This window comes from Furipterus horrens, unplaced genomic scaffold, assembly GCF_987537825.1.
Source record: "Furipterus horrens unplaced genomic scaffold, mFurHor1.1.pri manual_scaffold_6, whole genome shotgun sequence".
NCBI lineage: Eukaryota > Metazoa > Chordata > Mammalia > Chiroptera > Furipteridae > Furipterus > Furipterus horrens.
In genome coordinates, this window is record NW_028327176.1 from 99,286,012 (window position 1) to 99,307,259 (window position 21,248).

At 40.7% G+C, this 21,248-nt stretch overlaps 1 protein-coding gene across 4 annotated transcripts in view; it reads right to left on the reverse strand.

The window, feature by feature from the left end:
- RCAN2 (regulator of calcineurin 2) overlaps positions 1–21,248 on the reverse strand; it is a 250,950-nt gene that overhangs the window by 14,712 nt on the left and 214,990 nt on the right. For all 4 annotated transcript variants that reach the window (XM_090282529.1, XM_090282528.1, XM_090282531.1 and 1 more), the window contains 2 exons: positions 6,382–6,555; positions 2,953–3,124 (listed from right to left, as the gene is read on the reverse strand). In XM_090282529.1, coding sequence (XP_090138655.1) covers positions 2,953–3,124; positions 6,382–6,555 — 346 coding nt within the window. The remainder of the gene's footprint in view (positions 1–2,952; positions 3,125–6,381; positions 6,556–21,248) is intronic.

The window sequence follows — 21,248 nt, forward strand, 5'->3', positions numbered from 1 at the left end:
TAGTCTCAAATTGTTGTCAAGGAGTGGAGAGAAAGATATCCCAGAGAATGCATCCAAATTACAGCTGCTCCATAGGATGCAGTATTAGTCATCCTTAAAAAGCAGGAAATCTGCAAGATTTGCTTTTGCACACGTAGCGCACAGGCCTTTGTTTGCACACTTACCAGACCTTGGGTTAGAATTTCTGGAAGTTACAGTGGCGTCACAGGTCCCTGTCAGCTCAGGGTTAGGATGAACATTTGCCTGTCAGAGCACAGGAGGCCTAAAGTCCACTGAGGCAGCCGGCCATTGAATCTGGCCAAGTGGGGAGTCAGAGAGCTGGGCTTGACATTAGCCTTGGCCACCAACCAGCTGTGTCAGCTCAGCAAGTTTGTTCACCTTTATACAGCTGTCTTCTGCTCTGGAAAATGGGGAGAGTCATCGCTCCCGTCTCTGCTTATCGCATAGCAGGGCACTTTGGAAATGGCAAACAGTCCAGAAATGGTGAGGTTTGTAGGTCAGCAGCACAATCAATGCATTTTTATCACTGTTGACAAGTTAGTCATAACTCTAAAAAAACCCTTAGTTTTCTCTTTAAGACCATTTTACTCTCTCTCCTCTCTCCTCTGTGCCAGGTTCAGGGGCATCTCTTCTGAGGCTGAATTTTGACTCCATCTGTCCCATCTGCCTCCACCAGTCCTGGACGTGCCCCCCCACATCTGGACTCAGCTCCATGAGCCATGAGGTGTCCAAGACTTGCCCTTATCTTGTCTTTGCATCAAGCTTTGTGAACATGAAAGGCATATGAATTTTCTTTCCCATTCTGGATGAAAAATGATCTGAAGTTACCAGCTCCAAGTAAGTGGATGAGACACCCCTGGGCTCGGCAGGTCAGAAAGTCCAACTTGGCCAGGGCCTCCTTTACAGTGAAGCAGGGAGAGCACTGCCTTGGAAGCCCTGTCATCAGTAAGTCCCTTCCCCCCTTCTCTGGGTCTCGAGGTTCCCCCCCCCTGTAAAACAGAAGTTGGCCTGTGACTCCTAGTTCCTCTAGCCAAGACCTTAGCAATCCTATGAAGAGCTCCATTTGCTGACATTCAGATCAACTGCACAAAGTGTTCAAATGTGTTCCTGTTAATACCTGTGCTCAAGAGTCAAACAGGCAGCGCCAAGGACCTCAGCTCTGATTGGTCCATTTGGGGGGTTGTGCTTGCCTGCCTCTGAAGTGTCCTGAATTACCCTGGGAAATGGCTCTGCAAGGCTTGACTTGCATAGACACAACTTTTACACTCAACATTCACGCCCATCACAGACATGGCTCTCCTTGGATGGGGAGAGCATACACTCAGGATTCCTGTATGTGAACCAGGAAATCACATTTCATGCATATCTCCCTTATTATTATTATACTGCTTCTTTTATCCACCTACCCTTAGACACCTACTGCTTCCCACAAAGGCTCTTTGAGGGAAACCGATGGCCATTTTAAAGGCCCCAGAAGCTGAGTGACTTGATGGTGATTTCAAAGAAACCCCCAAGGAGCTTGCTCTTGAGAGTCTCATACTTTAACTTTCAGGCCACACATTGGACAGCCAGTAATTCTCTTGCAGGGAGTGCTTATTAATCAAATTAGCCTCATCCCAGTTTGAGGATCCCATAGAGTGACCAGCTCCTCCTGTTTTGCCTGTCAATTTCCTGGTCTTAGCATTGAAAGTTCCCAGGAACCCCTCATTATTGGGTAAAACAGGACAGCGGGTGGCTGTAAAAACCAGGCTTCTCAAAATTCAGTGTATGTAAGAATCACCATGTGTGATGACTAAAACTGCAGTTTTCTGGGGTGGGTGGTTCTGGTCCAAATTTTTCCTGACCACACTAAGGAACAGAAAGTATACATTTACCATCCCTGGTATTTGGCATTTGGCTACTAGTGGTTCTTGAACTCATCTGTACATCAGAATCACCTGGAAAGCTTTAAAAAAATACTGATGCCTGGATTTGATGCAAATCAATAGAATTAGAATCTGTTGGGGGTGCAGTCAGGGCATAGGGTCACATATTTAAAGCCCCGTCTCACAGGAGGAGAACTACCAGTAAATGGGACAGATGCAGTGCCATCATTTCCCTTGGGATCCATAGTGCCTAAAACCTCAGCTGCCTCCTGGTTGCAGCCCCTCCACCATTTCCTCTCCTGCTATAATGCAGGAAACATACTTTGGCGTGCAAGGTGGTAACATCTGTTGAAATTGAGGACAATATCACTACTAGATATAAAGCATAAAGAAACTTTGGGAAAAGTGAACAGGAGATATGCATGAGAATATTAACTGTAGATTTAATTGTAATGGCAAGAAACTGGAAACATCTAAGTGTCCATCAACCAGAGAATGGATGCATAAAGAGTGATGGTATAGTCATCCAATGGAATATTACACTGCACTGAAAACAATTAAATCCAAGGTAAATCCCAACGCTGGAACAAAGTGACTGTAAGATTTTTCTAAAGTTAGAAGCTACTGTGACCAACTCCTTGGGGACTTGGAAGCTTCGTTTTGGCAACCAGGTTGTCTTGTAGCAGACGGTCCCTGGGCACACCTCTGACAGCAATAAAACAGGATTGCACAGCTTAAAAGCCTCATGCCAGCTGCTAGAGCTCATGTTGTTTGTTCTGAGGAAATAATTTTACTGTGGTATAGAGAGAAACCCCATAAGAATTAAGTAGTTTTTTTTCCCAATCTTGAACTGTCTGCATTGCAATTCAGATGTCACATGTTAGGACTGGTTCCGGAGTTGCTTTTAAACAGCTGCAAAGTCCGGTGCTGCAGTCTCATTCCTCATCCCTCTCACTGTCCACACACAGCAACAAATCCCTTAGAAACACAGACGCGACCATAAACCCAGGGTTTCAAAGTGGTTCATCTCACTTGGCTTTTCCAGGTTGCTGACACATGTTTATTCTTAAAAGGCCATAGAGCTTACCTGGTCCTAGTTTGGCCACGGCATAGAGGAGGTCGTAGTTGAGGACTGGGGTGGCATCGCTGATGGGCTGCCAGCCAACAGGAGGAGATGCAGGGGGTGAGATGAGAAACTGTTTGGCCGGCTGTGGTGGAGCCAAATGCAGTTTGTCTCCATCTGTCTCTGGAGTCTGAACCTTTTGAACAGAGGAGAAATGAAGATACGTGGTTCATTATGGCTCCGATGCACCACAACGGTACGCTAAGGTGCAGAGTCTCACTTTCAGCCTTAATAATTACTCCTTACCACCCACCATGTGCTCAATTATCTTAGAACAGTGGCTCTCTAACTTTAATGTGCATCAGAACTGCCTGGAAAGCTTGCCAAAATACAGATTACTGAGCGTCGCTCCGGAGTTTCTGACTCAGTAGATCTGAGGTGGGGCCCAAGAATTTGCATTGCTAACAGATTCCCAGCTGATGTTGATAATGCAGTCCTCAGATCTACCCCAGATCCACCCTTCCTTCCTTCCTTCTTCCTTGAGGTGAAATTCACATACTGTAAGATGAAATTAACCATTTAGAAGTAAACAATTCAGTGGCATTTGGTACATTCCCAATGTTTGCAACCACCACTCTTATCTATATCCAAAGCATTTTTATCACTGCAAAGGAAAACCTTTACCAATTAAACAGTTAACTACCATTTCTGTCTCCAGTCAGAGCATGGCACGTACCAGTATGATTTCTATCTCTATGGATTTACCTAGTCTTACCATTTCATATAAATGGAATCATAGAATATGTGACCTTTTGTATCTGGCTTCTTTCAATTAGCATAATGGTTTCAAGGTTCATCCATGTCGTAGCATGTATTGCTATTTCATTCCTTTCAACAGTCGAATAATATTCCACTGAATGAATAGACCACAATTTGCTTACCTGTTCACTCATTGATGGACTTTTGCGTTGTTTTTACCTTTTGTCTATTGTGAATAATGCTGCTATGAACATATGTATACATGTATTTGTTTGTCACCAATTTTTAATTTTCTTCAATAAATACCTAGCAGTGGAATTGCTGGATCAGTTGGTAACTCTATGCTTAACTTTCTAAGGAGACAAGTAGGGTTTTAACAGATGAGGAAACTGAGGTTTCTACAAGTCACACATGTTATTAGCAGTTTGGGATTTGAACATGGCTCTGAGTCCAAAGTCTAAGTTCTTTTTCTTCTGTAGTTTTTGTTTTATTTCATTGTGGTGAGAACACTTAACATGAGATCTCACCTCTTAACAAATTTCTAACTGTACAATACACTATTGTGGACTGTAGATACAACGCTGCATGGCAGACCTCTAGAGCTTATTCATCTTGCCTAATGGAAATGTTATGCCCATTGATGTAACTTCCCATTTCCCCTTCCGCCTGCCCCAGGCTACCACAAGTCCATGTTTTGGTTCTCTGAATTTGACTATTTTAGTTACCTCACATAAGTGGAATCATGCCATATTTGTCTTTCTGTGACTGTCTTATTACACTAGCTAATGTCTTTGATGTTCATTCATGTTGTCATATATTGCAGAATGTCCACACTACCTAAGGTATTCTACAGATTCAATACAATCCTTCGCAAAATCCCAATGATTTATTTTTGACAGAAATAGGAAAAATAATTCTAAAATTCATATAGAGCCATGAAAGACATCAAATAGCCAAATCAATCTTGAGAGAAATAACATCACACTTCCTAATCTAAAAATATATTTAAAAGCTACAGTAATCAAAATAGTATGGTGCTGCAATGAGACATAGGAAACAATGGAACTGAATAGAAAGCTCAGAAATACAGCCACATATATAGGGTCAAGTGATCTTCCACAAGAGTGGTAAGAATACACAATCAGGAAAGGATGGTCTCTTTAACAACAGTGCTGAGAAAACTGATTTTTGCATGCAAAAAGAATAAAACTGGATCCTTGCCTAACACTATACCCCAAAACCAACTCAAATGAATTAAGAACTTAAAATGTAAGATGTGAAACTATAAAACTCTGAGAAAAGCTTCATGACATTGGCCTTAGCGATGATTTCATGGATATGACACCAAAAGCACATGTAACAAAAACAAAAATAAGCAAGTGGGACTATATCAAACTAAGCGTATTCTGCACAGAAAATAATACAATCAACAAAGTGAAACAGCAGTCTACAGAATGGAAGAAAATATTTGCAACCAAGTTAGGATAAGGGGCTATAAAAAGACTTCCTGTAACGCAATAGTAAAAACAAACAAACAAAAACTGATGATTAAAAAGTGGTATAAGGACTTGAATAGACATTTCTTCAAAGATGACACAGAAATGCTCAGTTCACTCATTATCAGGAAAATGTAAATTAAAAACACAATGAGCTATTACCACACACCTGTCAGGATGTCTATTTAAACAACAACAACAAATACAAAGACAACAAGCATTGGGAAGAATTTGGAAAAGTTGGACTCCTGTACACTGCTAATGGTTCCTCAAAAAATTTAAAGTAGAACCACAATATGATCCATCAATTCCACTTCTGGGTATTAAAAAGAATTAAAATCAGGCTCTTGAAAAGATATTAGCATTCCTATGTTCACTGCAGCACAATTCACAATAGCCAAGACCTGGAACCAATCTAACTATCCACTGATAGATGATGGAGAAAGAAAAAGTGGCTCATACATAAAATGGAATGCTATTCAGCCCTAAAGAGAAGCAAAGTCTATGTTCTTTTCACTGTACCATCTTTGTAGAGTCTGAAGGTGGAAACAATGCTTACTGACCAGTAAGAGATGAATCAAAACATCTACTGATTGCATATTATGGACATTGATTGTCTATTGTGTGGGCACTGTGTTCATTGCCAAGAATTACGCATCCATTTTTGGAACAGCTAGAATTCAATTTCAGATTAAGTAAAACACAAAATTAATTTCCATATATTTATAACCTTTTATCATGAATGTGAATCACTGAAAAGGTATACAGTCCACTAAACCTGTCATAAAATTTAAGTTTTAATTATAACCCTGCCAGGAAGGTTAGGAGTAGTTATGATTAGAGTATTCTTTACAATTATTAGTTGGTATTTATTTGGCATTTTAATTCCCAATAATTTATTTAATCCTCATAACAGCAGTATGGAGGATAAGTCATCATCCCTATTTTATAGATAAGGAAACTGAGACCCAGTGAGGTTATATAATTAACCAGTTTAGAACCCAGACCATCAATTCTCAGAGCCTGCTTTCTAAACCTCTATGCTATCCCAGCCCAAGAATCATGATATAAGTTTATTTTTCAGTGAGCTAATTATAGACTACAAACTGATCTGAAAGTAGAAAAGAGCTCTGTTTACATTTAAAAGGCAAGAACTAATGTAGGGCAAAAGGATTAACTTTGGTAAAAATTACCTTACCTGTGCAAAGTAGAGTTTTAGTTTCTTCCCTCTGAATTGGGTTTCATGAAGCTCTATCCTGGCTCGGGCGGCAGACTTGGGATTGCTGAAGTTTATTCGGACACGTCTGAAACTCTTAAATAGCTGGAACGTCACGCAGTCATCGTAAGTCCGGAACAAACCCTCAAATTTTTCCTGGTAAAAACAAACACAGAACATCCGTTAATCATGTATCTAATATGATGCCTCATCTGAAATGAACAAATTACTAAATAAATAAACAGGCTGTTGTCAACATGAAATTAAAACAGAACACTGGTCATGTATTTTTTACATCCGTCAGTCTGTTACCAAGTGCTAAACATGCCTGTTTAGCACTTGGCTCCTGGATCCACAGAATATAAGTAAATGGGGTTTAAAGTTAAGAAATCTGAACATTATGTAAAATATTTAGTAAGTTTCTGTATACAGGTGTTTACTCCTCAGGAAGAGAGCATAGTCATCTCATCCTAAGATTCTCAAAGAAGTCCACTATCTCCAAAATATTAGAGCAATTGAGTCAAGCATGTGACAGACATTGTTAGTGATTCTCAATCTTGGTGGCAATTTTCTTGCCTAAAGGAATGGGAGCCCATTCTCTCCAAACTCGTCTAGGCAGACAGTGTCATGTGATTAGTTCTAGTCAATGAAATGTGTGCAGAAGGCAGGAAAAAGCTCTTGAGAAAATTTTCAGTCTCTTTCTCTGAAGATGCCAGGTGTTTGAGATGGTACAGCAGTTGGAAGCAGGAAGCTCCTCAGCCTGGGTCCCTGAGTGGCTGCGTGGACCACAGATATCTTTCTGCCTACTCTCACCCCATCCCATAGGTGACTTTGCCTTGACAAGGGAAAAAAGAAGGCCCTCTGTTGCATTAAACCACTAAGATTTAGAGATCATTTTATTCCTGCAACATAACCAAGCCTATTACAATACAAAATTTTTGATTCGATGCAATTTTCAATTCAATTGAACAACTCTCTGTTAAATGTTCACTTTGTACAATGCATGGTCCCTAGGCTTTAGGAGGATACAGAGAAGTATCATTTTGTTTTGACTCACAATGATCTAACAATCCGATGTGTGAGGCAGACACAGACACAAATAAGAGAATGCTCATACAATTTGGGAAAGATGTAGAGAACTAAAAAATATTATGCATTGACACCATCTGTCTGGTTCCTCTTAGCTTTAAAAAATCCTTATTATAAGTAACAAAACCAGTGCATGTTAAGTGACTGATGGTTCTTAGAGGAGAAATTACCACTAAGGAAATAACTTCTATTAAAAAAAATCTGATTCTTTTATTTTAATAGTAAAATTTATTTTGTCATAAGAGTAAGTATGAGTGGGAATGAAGATGCACAAGAGATTAATACAGTGAGATTCACTCAATTTTGAATTGAAAGGGACCTAAGGGATAATTACCTCAACTTTTCCCTCCTCACCTCTATCGTTTTTATAAATCAGGACCCTGAGGTCTAAAGAAATAAGGACCTGCTCAGAGCTTCACTGGCCAGAGTCCTTAAAATCTTGATGACAAAGATCCTTTCAACTACAGGAAAAATGACACTGCTAGGTTGAGAGCAAGAGATAGTTGCTTTAATGAGAGAAAGAGATGGATAGCAACAAACTGACCCAAGGCTCACATGTGACCACATCTAAGAGAATCAACAACGTGATGTGGGGTTGTCAATTCCCTGACTTCTGAGGTTACATAGGAAGAGGAACTCACATGTCAGAGAAGGTCTTCTTGGGCATCCGGATGGAATTGTCTCAGACCTCAAGACCCTGGCTAGCGATCCTTCCAAATGCTATTGCCCATTTCTGAGATTCCCTAGGGAGTGACCCTCTACAGACCCGTCATTTTTTCACTCCTGTGTCTGTACACTCTCTCCTTTTATACCATATCTATTCAGTTCAGAACCCCAAAGAATACACTCAAAGCACGTTTTATTTGTTTTGTTTTGTTTTGTGAATGAATGGAGATTTGAGGGGCTCCTTCTCCCCTTTCCAGGCTCTATTCTTATTTCTCTTTCCCCATCAAGAGCAAAAGCATGATCTTCCCTTGTCTGTTCCTTGGCAAGTTTTTTTCTCATCTCTAAAGCCTTGGAGATCAGCCAACTTCTAAGTCTAGGTCCTGAATTACCACCCCAAGGGGGCTCATTAAGGAATTCTTTCCTGATAATTCTGTGTTTTCCTGAACAGAAATCCTCATAAATACAATGTTTTCTGGTCCCTAACTATGACAGTATTCTCAACTGGTCAAATCACAGCTAGTGGTTTGATTTGGAGAATTTTTAGGAATGGGAGGAATTAAGAGACTAAAACCTCTTATTGTTACATAGAGTATCACCTTTTTCAGGACAAAATCCTTGGGTCATCTCTGTGGCTCTATTTTTCCATTTCCATTTTGGAAGCTCCATCTCCCTCCCCCCACCCTAAAGCCTCAGGATGAACATTAAGATTCAGAAAAAATGGGCAGTGCAGCGAGGTGCTCAGCCTCCTTTGAGTCCAACTCACTACTTTTCATTCTTCTATTTTTCCTTAAGGCTTCACATCTCAGTTGTTCAGAGCCACCTGGCCAACAGGTCTGGATTACTAGAAAGAATCAAGGAGTCCGGGCCTTGGGCTTTGGGTAAGGGTGACAATAAATGGCCTCTGTGCTTCCTCTGTTCAGAGACCTTGACAAGTGTCATTAACGATTTGCAGTTTTTTCTCCACTGCTCCTTAAAAGAGGGCTTCTGGCAGCTACTACCATCAAGCTGAAGTTGGCAAATGACAGAAACCTCTTTGATACCCCTTGTTTGGGGCTTTGGCCCACAAGTCAAAAAAGCTCTTTCACCAAACCTGCTGTGCTGCCCAGAACTCAGAGCCAAGGGTTTTCGCCGGATCATCTGGGGCCCCAAACTCTACAATGATGATGATAATAATAAACAAATAACATTTACTTGACGTGTTTCCTCTGCACAGGTCTTTTGGGCAGGCAGGCAAAGGAGGACATAAAACCTGGCCAAAAATTAGGGATTTGCTGGCCATCTCTATTTTTTTCCATTAAGTGACATGACAAATATTTCATTTGCTTAGGCAATATGATACCAGGCCAAATTGATTAGAGGCAGATCTAGCACAGTGAACCTGCTAGATGTACCCTCAGCCAGATGCTCCCTTAGGCAACACAGTGACAAGAATAAAACCAGCCACTGGGGTGTTCCACCTGCCTTTACAGCAAATCTTCCATGGTGTCAATGCTCAGGGCCCCACCAGGCACACAGCAAGAGTTTGCTGTCCACTGGCTGCCAGTTTCCTCCCATCTATTACCCCACAGACCCAATAAATTTTTTCCATAGTTATTTCTCTTTTTGTAGCCATTGTTTGAAATAAAGTTCTACAGCAGTGATCTCAAACTTTGGTCTCAGGACCTTGCTGAACTCTTAAAAATTATGGAGGCTCCTAAAGAACTTTTGTTAATGTGGGTTTCCTCTATCCATGTTTATTGTACTGGAAATGAAAACTGAGAATTTAAAACATATTTATTTATAAATCCATTAAGAGTAATAATAATAAAGCCATTATATGTTAAAATAATCTTTTATTGGAAAATAACCTTTCCAAAACAAGAAAAAATTTAATAATGAGATTGGCATTGTTTTATATTTTTTGTAAATTTCTGTGATTTCTAACTTAATAGAAGACACCTGGAATCTCACATCTGCTTCTGTGTATTCAATCTGTTAACACTATGCTGCTTTGTCTACAGGGTATGAAGAAAAGCTGGCCTCACCCAAATATGTGGCTGGAAAAGGAAGGAATATTTTAATAGTCTTGCAAATAATTGTGAATATTTTTTATTGATACATCATTAAAACTCAACAAATGACAGCTTCTTAAGGTATAGTATAATGTTGACTGTGAAGCCATAACCAAATACCATTTTTATTTGATTATATTAAAATCCATTTTTCTATTTGACATCTTTAATGGATTTTTCTTGCCGGTGTATGTTCTATAAGAGTGCTCACTGGTCATTTGGAAAATATGGGTTCCCTGAGTTACGCAGCTTTTCCAAATATTGACACATTTCATTACACAGTATCAAAAATCCCACTCATTAATAGCACCACCTATCTTATCAAAGTGTAAAGTGTTTAGAGATGGGAAAGTATCAGGTTCATGCTGGTAGATACAAGTTTTCCAAAATTTTTGCTGGAAAGTTTATTCTTTATCATTCCTTGATGTAACATGCTCACTCGTTCATTTTTGAGAAAATGACTGTCAAATACCAAGGTCTGCACAACTATAGTGTATCTGTTGGATGTTTTTTCAATTCAAATGGTGTTCTGTGAGAAAAAATAGCACCCAGTTCAGTTTCAAACAGCTCAGACCATGTCCTCGAGTCCAACATATTTTGGTATGCCACAGAGTGCTTTCTGTCTACTCCCCATCTTGTTATTCAGATTATTAAAGAGGCTCGAGGGTAAAGAGAAGATACTTTTGGCCTCAAGGGAAATGGTTTTGGGAATGCCCAGGAGTTCGCAGACCACCCATTGAGAACTGCGGTGCTACATAATCTCAGAAAAACTAAGGATTTAGTTGCCTTGGGGTGAAGACAAGAGGGCTAGTGAGAATCTTAAGGATAAGAGAGATGTGATGATAGCATGTGAGTGCTGCGGGAAGGCAAACAGGATGAGGATGGTCTTGGGAAGTGAGAGACCGCCGGTGAACCTATGGAAAGCTATTTGAAAAGACATGGAGGTGAAACACAGACTGTTACAGATGGAGGAGTGAATGTGGCAGGGAAAAGGCTGGAGAAAGAGTTTGGCAATGACAAAGAAGGAACTGGGATGATGACTACAAGCAGAACTAAGGTTTTCTGTTTTTCTTTTTCTTGGTCTGAGGGAAGTGGAAGGTGAGGACCTTTGTTCAGAGTAGGGGAGGTAAAGAGAGACAGAGCTTGAGGAGCTTGAGGAAGATGCAGAACAGCTGCTGTGGTCAGAAGTAAGGAGAGTCAATGTGGGTAAATCTGAGACTGTGTTAGGGGTTGAATTATGGCCCCTCCAAAACATATTCTGAAGTCTCCAGTACCTCAGAATATGACCTTATTTATAAAGAGGGTCATTGAACATGTAATTAGTTAAGATGAGGTCATGCTAGAATGGGGAGGGCCCCTAATCCAATATGACTATTGTCCTTATAAGAAGACAACATATGAAGACAGAAAGACATAAGGAAGACATAACATGAAGATGGGGTGTTGAAGTGGTGCACCTACCAGACAGGAGGTTGCAACTACCAGAAGCTAAGAAGAGATGAGAAATGATCCCCTAGAGGTTTCAGAGTCAGCATGGCCCTGCTGACACCTTCATTTTGGTCTTCCAGCCTCTAGCACAGTGAGACAATAAATTTCTGTTACTTTAAGCCACTCAGTTTGTGGTGCTTTTTCCCAGCAGCCCTAGGAAACTAATACAGGCAGCTATGCAGCGCTAGTGACCAACTGGATCTGGGAATAATCCAATTTGAATAGAGCCAATCAATACAATGGTGCCATTTTTTACCTAGGATAGCAGTAAGTAGAGAACTGGGTCATTCTAGGGTGGGATGCGCAAGACAGGTGTGTGTACATGTGTGTATGTGGGGGAGAGGGAACAAGAAGAAGGAGCATTCAATGTATTCTACTTAACTGGTTGATACAAAACCTCAAAGTATGTTATAGAAAATTTAAGTATTAAAATATTACTTTCAGTGTAATTCTAAACCAGGTAGGCTGCAGAGAAACAATATCTAATATACTTTCTCATTGAATCCTCACTTCCCTGAACAGACCCTTACAGGGAGAGTTGGAATTATTTATACTTGAGTGGCATATGAAGCAACTGAAAGCCAGAGAAGTTAATGACCTTCACAAAGTCACACAACTAAGTAACTAGTTAGTAACACCACAGCTAGTAAGCTCAAGTTGGTTATACTACACAGATATCATCGATGATGTGCACACAAGTGAGAAGTCTGAAAAACAAAAACAAGAAAATCAGCTTTCCTTGTCAATCTGAAAGGACAGTGCTCTTGTGAAGATGTGGCCGCTAACAACTCCAGCAACGCCTTCATCTTCATTCCTAACGATGCTGTGTGCCTTCATGTATTTTTCAATTTTCTCAGAATCTCTTTGGGTATAAACTATCTTAATAAGAAATCAGCTTCTCTCAAAATCACAAGGCTCTCATCTGTCAGATAATACCTCCCAGAAACTGCCAAAGAATAAAACAATTCATTTAGGTTTACCACATCCCAGTGGATACCAATGACAGGTCACGTGCAAATCTAAGTTTAAGGATCACACTGAATTTTATAGGTCACTCAGGAGTTCGTCCTGGCTAAAGAACGCTGCTGTAAATCTTCCATAATGCATACTCTTTATGTAAAAGGAGTGGGTAGGCCTGCGTGTGTGGTCGGGGTGAGGGGTGGTTTACAACTGGGTTTTAACCTGTCAGGATTTCTTAGGCCAGGCTGACTTGTCTTAAAATATGCTCTGTTTCATTTGTGGTCTCGATATCACCTAAATTTTTAAAAAGTCATCATGAAAAGGAGGCCCTCAATCCTTCTTTACTGATAAAAGAAGTGGACAGAGCTCATGTCACAAAACTGCTTTGAGAAAAGATATTTCACCGGTAGAGGCACAAAAGCCTTTATCCCTTCTCCCTGGAGTCCTTGTGACAGACAGAGATCTGAAAGTTGACCCCAAACTATAAAAGGACCTGCTTTGTCCCAAAACCTTATGGATTCAACACTCGCTTCTCTCAACAGAATGCTTTCTATGGTCTGTGCTCAATCCCATTTCTTCCCTCCCAATGGTGGTCCTAAAGTCAATGTGGCTGGATAATGTCGCTATGCGAGGGTACATTTTACTTCTCTGATCCCACTGAGCCCTCATCTATGCATTCAGAACTGGAAAAACAAAAACCAGAAAACTGCATAAAAACTAAGAAAACGTACAGGAGCTATAAACTGGAATGATCTTTGAACAGGGGCGAATCTAAGTATCATGGAGCCTGAAGCTTTGACAACATTGGAAGCCCTCTTTCAGTAAAAATCATACCAACTTAGGCACAAATGAGGAATTTTACTTTTTTAGAATGAGAACAGAAAAATGATAAATAACTTCTGCAAATTTTATTTTTAAAAATGTATGACTATGTGAACACATTGCCAGGGCCCTCCAGGGTTTGGATATAGAGGTCCATGCAAGTGAGGGGCCTCAAGGCTGATGCGTCAGTCACTTTTTAGGAAATGTGACTAAGAGAATGAGTCTACTGTGCCATCACAGTAGTCTGGAGTCTAGATTTTCAGAACAGCTAAAATAAGTATGATGCTTGTATCACTCTTACTGACGAGGTTCATGTCCCTAAGTGTTTGAATCACGAGACTGAGAGCCAAGAAATTTTCATCTGCAAAGTTTCAGCCTGTGTATCATATTACAGATGGCTTTGTCCCTGCCCCACTTGCACCCATTTTGTAGGTTCCCCAGAGAACTGAGGGGGAGAAAAAGTTAAGGGGGGGGTGCTTGAAACCTGTCTGCAGGTCTTCAGTGAGAGGCAGTGTCAGGTGAGTGGACCCAGAGAGGAAACTGCAGGTGGACCCTTCGGATGAGTGAGACGCCACTAGCACCTGAATCCAAGGCATGTTCTGGTGGGTCACACTGTCCCCACCAAGTACCCAGGGGCTACAGAATCTGAATGTGCCAAGCAAGACATGGCTTGCGGATGCCTGCATGCTCCCTGCCTGCCTCCCAGGACACTTGTAAGGTCCCCCAATGGATCTTGGAACACCTAGGGATTCTCGGGGAGGAGCATGAATTGGGGGTTGGGAGGGGGTGCACCAGGCAAACTTGGGACCTCTGAGAGAACAGTGATAAGCACACATCTCTTTTACATCCCATAAAATCGGTTGTATCTGCATGCTTCTAAATACAAAGACAGGATCTGCCTGGCAGTTCTTTAGCAGCTGCCACATTTCAGTTTACAGTTCCAATGGCCGCCTTGGTTCAGGGCATTTCCTGAAGGCTAATGACAGCTTCATCCTTCTCTGGGCCAGCTCCTCTTCTCTGATCATCAATCTGCAAGAGTGCCTGTGGCTGCCATCAGCCTGATTAGATATATGCTCTCATTGTGCATGTGTAACTGATGAAATGCACAGCTTCCTTTGCAGCTTACCCAATCTTGTAAGAAAGACACTGCATTTCAGATTCATTTAAACACTGATTTATCTACTAGAAATGGGTAAAGAAGGGCAGTATAAAGCCATGTTACTAGCACAGACTCTAGAGCCACTCTATCTAATTCCAACCCAGGATCCAGGATTTGTACAGCCTTTGAACAACTTACCTACCTATCTGACACCTCGGTTTCCTTATATGTACAACGGGAATAAATAACAGTATCTACCTCATAGGGGTTTTTTGAACATTAAGTGAATTAGTATATTTAAATCACTTAGAAAGTTGCTGAGCACAATAAGTGAGTGTGAGCTGTTACTATTATATATCCCAGATTGAAAGATGAGCAATGTTTTATTTTTATGACTATATTCGGCCTGCTAGTTCTAGCTGTACTAGTCTCCCAATATCTAGATCCAGGTAAATCTTTATCTATGCCTATATCTACCTATGTTTATATCTATACTTCTACCCGTATCCAATCCTTAAAGATTGTAAAGCACAAAAATAGGAATACATGGAGTAATATCTCATATAAATTAAGTCTAGATATACTAATGTGATTTTATTAATATTATTACTTCTTAAAATGTAGAGCCCAAATTAACCATCAAGATTCCTTTCTGGCTGCTAAGCTTTAAAATTTCCCTTACAAAACCAGCATGGTAAATTAAATAACTCCAAGGCAGAAATCAACTGGGTAATTGCTTTCAGTCCTTCCCTATCAAGATACTGCACAATCAACAGGGGCCAGGGCTCAGAGAGACAGTGAGCAGATGACAGATGCCAGCCACCAGTGAAAATCTCCACCACTCACACATCAGAGTTGTTAAGCCCCTCCTACCTGTCTCCTTCCCTTGTCCCAACACACCTCAACCACCTTTACAACAAACGCATCTCCAAAAATTCTGTTCCCCATATCACCTGTTTGATGAACCTTTCCTTTGGGATATCCAAGCGGTGCTTTATTATTTTTTTAAAGTATGTTTTATCGATTATGTTGTTACAGTTGTCCCAATTTCTTTTCCCTTTGCTCCACTCTTCCCAGTACCTCCCTTCCCTCTAGCAATCCCATCCCCCTTAGTTCATGTCCATGGGTTGGGCATATAAGTTCTTTGGCTTCACCCTTCCTATATTATTCTTAACTTCCCAAGTCTATTTTGTACCAACCTATTATACTTCTTAGACCCTGCACCATTTCCCCATTTCTCACCCTTCCCCCTCCCAGCTGATAACCCTCCAAATGATCCCCATACCTATGATTTTGTTTCTATTCTGGTTTGCTTAGTTTGTTTTTGTTTTTATTTTTTATTATTAGTTGTTGATAGTTTTGAGTTTTTTTGTCATTTTAGTGTTCATAGTTTTTATCTTCTTTCTTAAATAAGTCCCTTTAACATTTCACATAATAATGGCTTGGTGATGACGAACTTCTTTAGTTTTACCTTGTCTGGGAAGCACTTCATCTGCCCTTCCATTCTAAATGATAGCTTTGCTGGGTAGAGTAATCTTGGTTGTAGGTCCTTGCTTTTCATTACAATGAATTCTTCTTGCCAGTCCCTTCTTGCCTGCAAAGTGTCTTTTGAGAAATCAGCTGACAGTCTTATAGGCACTCCTTTATAGGTAATGCTCTTCTTTTCTCTTGTTGCTTTTAAGATTCTCTCTTTATCTTGAATGTTTGGCATTTTAATGATGATGTGTCTTGGTGTGGTCCTCTTAGGGTCCAGCTTGTTTGTGACTCTCTGTGCTTCCTGGACTTGTATGTCTATTTCCTTGACCAAACTTGGGAAGTTTTTCTTCATTATTTTTTCACATAAGCTTTCAATTTCTTGCTCTTCTTCTTCTCCTTCTAGCACCCCTATGATTCAGATGTAGGCACGTTTAAAGTTGTCCTGGAGGTTCCTAAACCCCTCCTCATGTTTTTCAATTCTTATTTCCTCATTCTGTACTAGCTGACCATTTTTTCTTCCTTATATTCCAAATCATTGACCTGAACCCCAGTTTCCTTCCCTTCACCACTGGTTTTGTGTGGATTTTCCTTTTTTTTTTTTTTCATTTAGCATAGCCTTTACTTCTTCTCTTATGTGTTTGCCATACTTAAGCATATCTGTCAAGTCTGTGAGCATCTTTATCACCAGAACTCTACGTCTGTTAGGTTGGCTATCTCCTTGTCACTTAATTCTGCCATGGGACCTTGATCCGTTCCGTCTTTTGGGCCAAACTTCTCTGTTTCCTTATTTTGACAGGCTCTTGTGGTTGTTTGCCTCTGTATCTTAGATAGAGCTGTTGTACCTGTTACATTGTAAGGGGTGGAGCCTTAGGTATTTGTCGGTACAGGGTGACCCATCTCACCATGTCGTGGTTCTGTGTGTTGGGGAGGGGTCTGAGAGGGAACAGTGCTACTTGCTCAGCCTTTGCCCTTTTCCAGGCAATTCTCCCACTTTCCATATGGGACTGGCATCTCTATAGCTGTTGCCCTGGCCATTGTTCCCAGAGTGGGCGGGTCTGCAGATGTTCTAGGACTGTGGAGGCCCTTTAAACAAGGGGACTCTGCTGAGAGATCAGCAGTTTCTTCCTCTGCCCCAACCCCTACTGGTTTGCACAGTCAGAAGCAATGAGGCTTTATTTCCCCCGGCGCTGGGACTGTGAGCTGCGCAGTCTGTTCTGGTGCTGGGAGTGCTCCCCATGTGTCCTTCCCTAGTTTCTAAAATGTGTCACTGTGCTTTCTGCCAGCCTGTTGCTGCTGCCAACACACTGCTTCCTCTCTGCCCTGGCTCTGCCCCTCTTACCTGTCTATGGTATTTCTTCTTTCTACCTTTGTTTGTTGGACTTCCATGCAGTTTGATTTTCTGGAACTTCTGGTTGTCTCTAGTTTTGAGATAGTTGTATTCCTTCTTAGTTGTGGAGGGAGATGCAGTGTGTCTATCTAGGCCTCTATCTTGGCCAGAAGTCCAATAGGTACTTTAAACTTAATGGCTGGGGCCTCTAAATCTGATGCCCCTTTCTCTCAACATATGGCCCCAATCTACCCAGTTGCTCAAGCCAGGAAGCCGAATGTCACCCTGATCTTTTTCCTCTCCCTCACTGCATATGCCACCAGTCAACAAGCCCTGTGTTCTCTCTGCCTGTCATTATCTGCCTTTGATCCTTCCAACAATTCTGTGGCCCACCACAGCTCTCACTATTACTGTACGGGGTCTCCCCAGCTTCAGTGTGGCCACCCTTGAATCATTCCTGAAAGTCTGCTGCAAGAGAAGTCTCACTAAAAGAGAAAATTTGGATTATATCTCTTCCTCTATAAAATCCTTCAGTTGCTTCACATAGCTTTTGAATACACGTTGGCTTAGCATGAAAGACCCTTAATAAAATGACCATCACTCAACCCCTAACCTCATCTACCACCTCTTCTCTCCCCTACCCCTAGACTCCAGCCAGACGTCCACTTACATCCTCCCAAAGGCAGGCTGTTCTGTATCTCCAAGCCTTCCCTCACTTGCTCTCTCTTCAGCTAGTGACCCTTTTCCTTTAGATAACTTATTTTTTTCTGTATTTTTATTTTTTCCAGTTTTATTGACTTATAATTGATGTATAACATTGTATAAGTTTAAGGTTTTTACATAAGGATTTCATAAAGGTACATATATCAAAATGATTATCACAATACAGTTCATTACTACCCATCAACTCACATAGTTACAAATAATTTTTCTTGGGATGAGAATTTTAAGATCTACTTTCTTAGCAATGTTCAAACATACAATCCAATTTTGTTAACTAAAGTTACCATGCTGTTCATTACATCCCTACCAGATAACTTCTAATTGTCTCTTAAGTCCCAGCTTAGATCTGTTCTCTCAGAAATCCCTACAGAATCCCCCTGAGGTTTAGGTATCTTCCATCGTGCTTCCATAACAGAGTTTCTAGTTTGTGAGGGTAACTGCTCCCTCATTAATGAGACTGTAAGAACTTCAGGGATAAGAATGGTTCATTGTCCTTGCCCTGTGTCTTCTGTTCACATATTCACCATTGAGTGCCACTGTGCACCGTGCAGATGCCTGTCGGAAAAGGGCTCAGTTGGTATTGAGATGAACAGGGCAATGTGGATGGAACAGTCCTCCCTTCCTCCCCCTTTTGATACATTTTTTCTTCTCTTCAAAGCTACTCTTCAACAAAATCAACAAATATGTACTAAACACATGGATTAAGATTCTCCATACTATAATAGGATGTCAAAAATCAAAGTGAACACGTTTCTTCCCAGAAGTCTTTCTTTACCCTTTCCCCCTACACAGCCTTCCTCCATCTAGGTTTAATCTATACTTCCTTTCATTTTTAAAAAACACTCTGAATCTCTTCAGAATACTATGTCATCAAAGTGTGTGTGTGTGTGTGTGTGTGTGTGTGTGTGTGTGTGTGTACATGGGGTCAAGAAAGACTCCAGGGGAGAAAGGGTACCTGAAAGATGGGTGGAATTTTGACATGTGTAAAAGAGTGGTTGGGGGAGCCTTTTGAAGAAGCTTTTGTTCCAGGCAGCACAGCAGCATTATCAAAGGATTTGATTTAAGTGAAATCACTTCTAAAAAAAAGGTATTTGGGGGCACTAAGGAAGAAGAGGACAAAAATAATAGTTAGTCCTAAGCTTCTGTTTTCCTAGGCATGGACACTAACACTGCTATTAATACTAGGAAATCACAAAAAAAAGTAAAACAAATGAGATTTGAGATTTTATTCTTTTAAAAGTCTTACGTGTTTAATACAGCATTTATTTTCATAGCAATATGCTCCGCTGACTACATTTCATTTGAATTCTAAATGACAGGCCACAGGGCTGCTGGTGCAAATAGGGCAAATGATTCACCAAAGCAAACTCCAATTTAAGAAATTCTTTCTTTCCAGAATGCCACACAGTGTTGTAGTTACATGAGGTAGGAAATGTACTTCTCACAACAAGTAGTGTTCCATCTTCTCAAGACTGAGTGAACCCTCTGTTTTCATATCAAGCTGTCAATAATTGATGAGGACATTTTTAGTATGTTTAATGTGAAATTAAAGAGCTAAATCCTAAATATGTCCCATATTACATCCTTCCAAAGAGAGGCAATTTGAAATTTAATACATTCATTTTGCCATTTGGCATAAGATCAAACTAAGCTTTTAAAAGGCAGCGTGGTATCCTTAACTTATTTTTCCCATGAAACTGAATCAGCATTTGCATTCTTTTAAGATGCAGCTATGAGCAACACTTTGCAACTCAATCTTTAAATCTAGAAAGTCCACAGTTTGTTTTGCTACTAATGGTCTTCCTTACTGTCCCTGTTCCTCCTCTCAATTACACCTTTTTAATTTTGTTTAGGTTCTGCTCTCTCTGTTCTTTATGTAATGACATAAAAGGAATACATGTTAATGATTAAAAACCTGATAAAATACTACATCCCTTATGTTCAAATTCTGTGAGATTTGAAATTAAAATGATTGTTTCCACCCATCACAAAGTCAGGATGCAAGAACCTAAAGAAGGCTTGTTGCAAACGGAAACATGACTGTCAACACCAACCATGTGGACCAACTCCACAGCTGTAGCCAACATTGACCATAATTTTGGATTGCAAATTTGCTTAGTGGTTAAATTTTCATCGGACATTTATGAGACAGCAAATAGGTATTACAGGTATGACTAAGAATGGCTAAGGGGTGGATGCTTTTGATGTGCCAAACTCTCCCTAAGCCCCTTCCACATGATAACACATTCCATTCTCATAATAAGCTTATGAGGCAGATAAAGAGATGCGGTAAAAGGGATTCAACAGTTTGCCTAATATGACCAGCCAGTCAGGGACAGAATGCAGATTTCATTCCAGGGAGTCTGGTACCTGGGAGTACAGTGTTCACCTCCAGGCTACCCATCTATGGCAGGGAGAGCCTGGGCTCATGTGGTTTTGCCCTTTTGTTGCATCTCACCCAATGAGATGGACACGTCTTTTGTCTTCAGCCAGTTTTTCTCATACATAGCTCATGGTGGAGAATATCTGCATAATCCTAGAAAAAAATGGCTGGAACCTGAAAAGAAGCTGCATCTGTCAAAAGGAAGAGAGCTTCACATAGGCAGTTCAGACTGGAAGCATCTGCAAATTGGGTCATAGAGATGAAACTATGTTTCTTCCACACACATGTGTGTGTCTTACACACACAAGTTCAGGACTGTTGAACATAAACATGACTTAGAGCCAAAACCACTGACAGCCAAGAAGGATGATTTGACTAAGAATTCTTTTCTCTCCGTGTGATAGAAAGTTTGTGGAGAAGCAGGCAAATTGAATGAAGCCTGTAACTAGTCATCACTGTAATCAGGATCACTGTACAATGCGTTGCTGAAGCCAGGACTTCGAAGAGGGGAGTGCTGTTGATCATGTTGTGACCTCAGGATGTCCTGGACACCCTGGCTATGTGCTCACCAACTGTCTAATCTCTGAATCATTGATTCTGAAACTGTGGTCCTCAGCCCTCTGGAAAGATATGACCACTATCAGCGGGGACAGGAAAGGGGAAAAATGGGGATAAAGGTGTCAGGATCAAGAAGCATAATTGGTAGGAACAAAATAGATACAGTGTGTGTTAAGAATAGTATAGGGAATGGAGAAGCCAAAGAAC